This window comes from Chelmon rostratus, chromosome 10 (genome assembly GCF_017976325.1).
Source record: "Chelmon rostratus isolate fCheRos1 chromosome 10, fCheRos1.pri, whole genome shotgun sequence".
NCBI lineage: Eukaryota > Metazoa > Chordata > Actinopteri > Chaetodontiformes > Chaetodontidae > Chelmon > Chelmon rostratus.
This window is the reverse complement of record NC_055667.1, coordinates 1853936-1860023: the sequence shown is the minus strand read 5'-3', so window position 1 is coordinate 1860023 and position 6088 is coordinate 1853936. Positions and strand designations below refer to the sequence as shown.

The following is a 6088-nucleotide window of genomic DNA, read 5'->3' as shown; positions in this document are numbered from 1 at the left end:
CGTCAGAGCGTCAGCTGGCCGAATGTTTACATCCAGCAGCGGTGTGTTTGTGACTGGGTCCCCCTACAACAAACGGCTGAACAGAAGGAACAGGCCAAGCCAGAGGCGAGAAGTCGGCGTCCTGAGCAGGTACAGGCCGAGCTGCGGCGGGCAGAGAGCGGCGGCGCGGTGCGTCGACAGCGGCGGCGCGGAGCCGAGCCATTCTTCCCCCGACCAGTCTCCTCTGTCCTCTCTCCTCTGTCCTCTCTCCTCCTGCGAATACGACAAAGCGCTTGTTTGTGTTGGCAGTCTGCTATAGATGCGGTTTGGCTCGTGTTGATGGGCGATAACAGCCCGAGCTGTCGCGTTTAGTCGCGTCTGGATCACCTGAGTGGCGCAAACAGCAGCGGCTCCAGCGTGCAGGCGCTGGATGTAACATATGCGGTGATATGAACGCTGCTGGACTTCCAGGTCGGGGACTGAATCCTGACTCTCTTTAAAAACCACGTAAAGGAAAGAATGGGCGACATAGCTAATTCACCGGATCGACGAATGAATTGTGCGAACGAGGCCAAATGGCAGTGTTTTGCAGGAAGTGTGTACCCTACTAGCCTACTAAACCACTTAGTCTGCCACAGAATGGGTCACAGCTCCCTCTAGTGGTCATTTGCGCTAACATCCTAAAGAAGCTGTTGCTGGTTATATTCAGCAGGAAACGTCTCATTCTGGGTGATCTTCCCTGAAAATGGCCACTTTTTACGTTTTGATGCTACAGCTGCTGTTTGTTCCCTCCCAGTGCACGACAACATCCTCTGCAGCTCAGCTCAAGGGGCATCAAAAGCAGGAGGTCCAGTAATATTCAAATGCACACGGTCCTTTGTTCTTTTGTAGCCTGATGACTGCAGCCGGTGCACCCTGTGATCTCTTGTATTTGTGGTGTTGTTTTTAACACCCCCCTGAACCGCTGCTGCTGCAGGAGCATTCACACCTACGGTTCTCCTCTACTGCCAGACGCTCCAATTAGGCCTCTAAATTTGGTTGGGTCAGGATTATTTGTGGACAGAGTCTCAGAGAGATTAGCGGGTGATGCACTTTGAATAAATAAACACGAACCTTTGCTGTCAAATCAGACACGCCTGATTGTCCAGGGTTTTATCCAGGTTATTAGAAAAGGACAGACTTGGAAAATGTTTCGTTCTTCTTTTCACATCAGCTCTGTAGATTTCCTCTCACTAATGCTGATGACAGAGGATGATGAGTCAAGTGTAGTGTGCAGCTGTAGACTTGTTCTTCTGTAGATATCATGACAGTTGTCAGATTATCATCTGGGATGTTAGACCGTCTGTTTTTCTTTGCCTCCAGTCAAGATGGGTGGAGCTGTGAGTGCCGGTGAGGACAATGACGACTTGATCGACAACCTGAAAGAGGCTTACTACATCCGCTCGGACCTGGTGGAGCGGGCCTTTCGAGCTATCGACCGGGCTGACTATTACCTGGATGAATATCGGGATAACGCTTACAAGGTGAGCAAAATGAAAGTCTGTGAAGCACCCAAACAGGGTCCAAAGAAATCCACGGCATACATGACAACAGTGTTCTGGAGTAAAACACTCGTGGATGAAAAGATTTCTTTTTTCTAATTATTACTCACTCAATATTGATCCCGTTTTTAGGTTTCAGGAGGCTGATTGGCTGAAGGACCTGTGGGGTTAAAGAAAGCTGGTTAACCTTTTCTATTGTCGTTGTTAGGACTTGGCATGGCGGCATGGAAACATCCATCTGTCTGCTCCGTGTATCTACTCTGAGGTGATGGAGGCTTTGGATCTCCACCCTGGCCTCTCCTTCCTCAACCTTGGCAGTGGGACCGGCTACCTCAGCACCATGGTCGGCCTCATATTGGGTAAGTGGCTCACTGCAGCGGCTCAGCATGTAGTGTCTTTGTTATTGTTCTGGTGTCTCAGAGGAAACACGAAGGCTGTCAGCAGTAAACCCAGCGAAGCACTTCTGCCAGTGTAGGACTCACAACTGTAGCACATCACTGTGAAGCATCCTATGCTCTGTCCTCTCGCCTGGGTACACATTACACGTTCATCTGATTGTTTTCATTAGATGCTTCATATTTTTTATTTTAGTCATTTTGACATGATGCGGTTGCAGAGAGCTGGAAGTATTCCGCAGTTTGTCATAGCTTCCACAGAGCAGCATCATTATAGTCCACTTGGTTTGCCAGTGGTCATATGATGATTGCTAATAATGAAGCCTGCAAGCTAGTTCAGGCCGTCAACTCAAGTTCACAGCCACCGCTGCTGTCCACATAAGACCCACCTCCACCCTGGCATCCACCTGTAGGCTCTGAGGAAGTTAGTGTCCCCACTCCCCGCTGTGTGTGTGAGATTGGTGTTTCCTTGTGGGGAATGATGAGGTCAGAACCTAGACGACCTATCAACGCTGAACATATTCTACATTCACATCAGTTGTTTCCATGGTTATGCACTGATGTTCCTAGCAAGTGTGCTAACTTTGAATTTTTGCATACAAATGACAAAAGCGGAGAAAGTAGCTTTGGTTATATTAGTAAGTAAGTAAAGATTGTTTCATGCAGCGCTTTTCAAGTGCTTCTCATTGAAAAACATTCAGGGACATATTAAACAGGCAGGATGTGAAGAAACAACAAAGACGAATTTACAAAAAACGGAAGAACATTTATTAAAGAAGTTCTTCAGTTAAGAAAAGCAAGAAGTCCTCAGACATTTTTCATATTTTCATTAAATTGGATGATCCAATAATGAGAGGTGAACTATTCCAGAGTTTAGGGTCATGGACACTAGAAGCTCAGTGTCCTTCATTTTGGACACAACAATTTGCAGATGTACTCAGGTGTCCTATAGTATAGTGTCCTATGTAAATGTGTGAACTGTGGCGTGCTAACTGTTCCAGGACCGTTTGGAGTGAATCATGGAATCGAGTTACATGCCGATGTGATTGAGTATGCCTACCAGAAGCTCGACTCCTTCATCAAAGCCAGCGACAGCTTTGACAAGTAGGTGTCCGAATGTGTCAGAGACGTTTCATTGTTTTGCTCCTGCCCGCATTGCTCACGCTCTGCTCCTGCGCCCCCCTCAGATTCGAGTTCTGTGAGCCGTCCTTCGTTGTGGGTAACTGCCTGGAGATTCCTCCAGAGAGCCGTCAGTACGACAGGGTGTACTGCGGGGCCGGCGTGCAGAAGGAGCACGAGGACTACATGAAGAACCTGCTCAAGGTGGGGGGCATCCTCGTGATGCCTCTGGAGGAAAAGGTTGGTGTTTCGCTCCAGACGTTCAGGGTAGTTCAAATCTGCATATTCTGCAACACTTTACTTAAAGTCCCTCATTTAGCATAGAACATTTAAGTGTTTGTGTTTGTCAAGAACTGTCACTCCTCCTGTGGGCACCCATGAGTGGGGGCTGATGTAGAAATGTGTAATGAGTAGGTGTAATAATGAGAAGGTATTTTTAAACTTGTTGCCATAGCTGTGTTATATTACTGCTCAGCAAAACACTTTTTTCTATTTTTTTCTTGAATTCATTATACATAGGATACCTTATTTTTTTTAAATTTAGTAAATTTCTCCATTGTGAGATTAATACAGTCTTATCTATCTATCTATCTATCTATCTATCTATCTATCTATCTATCATATTAGCTTTGATTAATATGTGTTACACTGCATGCACAGCACTTTGTAAAATGATCCTCAACATCTGCAGTATTTCTGGAACGTGACTCATTTGCACCTTAAAAAAATGTAGTTTTGTCGGTGAAGTGTTTTCCATTGTTGAATATCTTCTTTTGAATATGTTAGAACTCTTTGTACGGACTCCTTAGACAATTTGGAACAATTTAGAAAGCAGCTTCCTGAAGTTATTGAATGAAATCAGCTGAGAAAACGGGGAATAAGGAATAAACTGCTTTCTTCCTGCTGTATTTTCTGCAGCTGACCAAGATCACCCGCACAGGACCGAACAGCTGGGAGACCAAAAAGATCATCTCCGTGTCCTTCGCTCCTCTGGTGCTGCCGAAACACAGCACGAACGGCAAACCCAAGATTGTCCCACTACGTGAGTCTCGTTTTCTCCTTTGTTTGAGGTCAGAAATAAAACATGAGCGTTGATCCATATAGTGTGTCTGACTCTTCGCTTTTCTCGTCTTTCTCCCCTTGCTCGTCCTTTTCGTCCTGTTTTCCTGTGGTTCTTCATTTTGCAGCCAAGTATGAGGTACGGACGTTACAGGAGCTGGCTCGAATCTGCATCCGCCACACCCTCAGAGTGACCACAGATGGAGGAGACAGCCAGTCGCGTGGCAGAGGCTCCTCGTTCAGCGTGGGCAGGGGTCTGGCGGTGGCCGGCCTCCATAAGTACGGCCCTCGCTTCAAGCGCCGGCGCGTTCACCGGCGCCACTGCAACGCCCTCGTCCTGGCCACCCGTCAGGTGGTGGCCAGCAGCGGCATCGGCCCCGCTCCTCTGGACAGCAACAACAACCAGGGAGGAAGAGCAGAGGACGAGGAGGAGGCAGGAGAGAGGGAGGTGAGACGGCAGATGAGAGGGAGCAGGAGGGCGGGGAGAGGCGCAGGAGCGGTGGTGGAAGAGGAGGAGATGGTGGAGGAAGAGGACGAAGAGGAGGAGCAGGAGGAGGAGGAGGAGAAGGAGACCGGGGAGCTGCTCCGACCCCAGCCGGCCGTGAACGTCCTCAGAGAGAGGATACTGGGCCTGCCGCTGCCTGAGCCGCTGAAGATGTACCTGCTGTACTACAGAAAGAAATGAGCCCGCTGGAGCCGCAGCCTGGTCCTGAGTCAGAGCCCAGAGCCCAACCCCACCACCACCTGTGCAAGGCAGGACAACATGCCACCTACCCTACTGACCCCCAGCTCCACAATGAGTCTCTTTCTCTCTCTCACCTGTCCTCATCCTCTCCATCATCCATTCTCTTTGCCACTCCCTCTTTTTGCCCTGCCTCCCATTCATTTCCTGACACAAGCAGTCAGTTCAGTTTGTCCAGTGGGGGGGTGGGGGGTGGAGGGGGGTTGGGGGTGCAGGTGGTGTTAAGCTACTCTGGGAAAACAAACAATTCATGCCAACGTTTCAGACAACCAAACAGCCACTGATAGAAACTTTGTGTTTCCTTTGAGGTGCAAAGAAATAGATATTGGTACATAACACTTTGCATTTGAGCGTTGCCTGGCAGCATCTTGTCAGCTGACAGATTATCCACCGCTTGTAAAAGGCAACTCAGCGGTGAGACAGAAGACCATCACTGTTTAGTCTGCAGTGAAGTCATCGCAACAGCGTTCAGACGCTGTGGCAGCAAGCAGAGAGCGCGGCTTACCCAGAGACCGCGAGGCATAGAGCTCATGTAATTACAGCTGTGTGCAGTGGGGGGGTTCCACGCTGATTGTGTAAGTCGTGTGAAAGCTGGTTTGTCCTCAGACGGTGGTGTGTGTTGTCATCCAACGGGGGTGGTGTAGTTTTACAAAGGAAGACACAGAGATGGCCCAAAGCACAACTTTGTGAGAGAAGAAAACGTGCATTCAAAGATTCAGTGATTGGAGGGTTAGATTTTCTCTTTCTGTATCATATTTAATGATGTTATTGGCCCGTCCAGTGACCAAGGTGGTGCGGTGGTTGTGGTTATATCCACTGATTCCAAATAAAAGAGGAGCTTTGTTTGAAGCCCTCAGTCCATTAGTTTATTAGCTTAAATTATCTGCTGTTCCAAGGCCAAGGGTTGATCATCATTTCAAGCATTTTAGGAGACTGGTTGAGACGATAAAATTTTAGATTTTTCCCTTTTTTTACGCATATGTTTCATTGTATGAGTTCAAGTCTATCTTTGTCTCCTGACGGGGTCATATGGAGATGAAACGGACCTAAATCCTTACATGTGCATCCAAAGGGCAGTCTCACTGTTTTTCTCTACATCCCATTATATTCTCTTAACCAAAAGAGAGTGACCATAAAAGATCACATACTTACTAATATTCCAATTTACAGAAATAAACCAGCATGATAAAACTCATAAGTGATGTTTTTGACGATTAACAGTGTGCAGGCTTTCTTTCACCATGTACTCATTG

At 47.7% G+C, this 6088-nt stretch overlaps 1 protein-coding gene across 1 annotated transcript; it reads left to right on the top strand.

The window, feature by feature from the left end:
- On the top strand, window positions 1-5009 carry LOC121612917 (protein-L-isoaspartate O-methyltransferase domain-containing protein 2). The gene is made up of 7 exons (XM_041946094.1): window positions 1-129; window positions 1342-1502; window positions 1729-1879; window positions 2917-3019; window positions 3103-3274; window positions 3953-4076; window positions 4222-5009. The coding sequence occupies exons 2-7, from the start codon at window positions 1347-1349 to the stop codon at window positions 4776-4778; spliced, it is 1263 nt and encodes a 420-aa protein (XP_041802028.1). The 5' UTR covers window positions 1-129; window positions 1342-1346; the 3' UTR covers window positions 4779-5009.
- Window positions 5010-6088: the final 1079 nt, after the last annotated feature.

Coding starts and splice junctions, on each gene's coding strand:
- LOC121612917 (XM_041946094.1), top strand. CDS start 1,347: ATGGGTGGAGCTGTGAGTGCCGGTGAGGACAATGACGACTTGATCGAC. Junction 1,503..1,728: donor ATCGGGATAACGCTTACAAG/GTGAGCAAAATG, acceptor TGTCGTTGTTAG/GACTTGGCATGGCGGCATGG. Junction 1,880..2,916: donor CATGGTCGGCCTCATATTGG/GTAAGTGGCTCA, acceptor TAACTGTTCCAG/GACCGTTTGGAGTGAATCAT.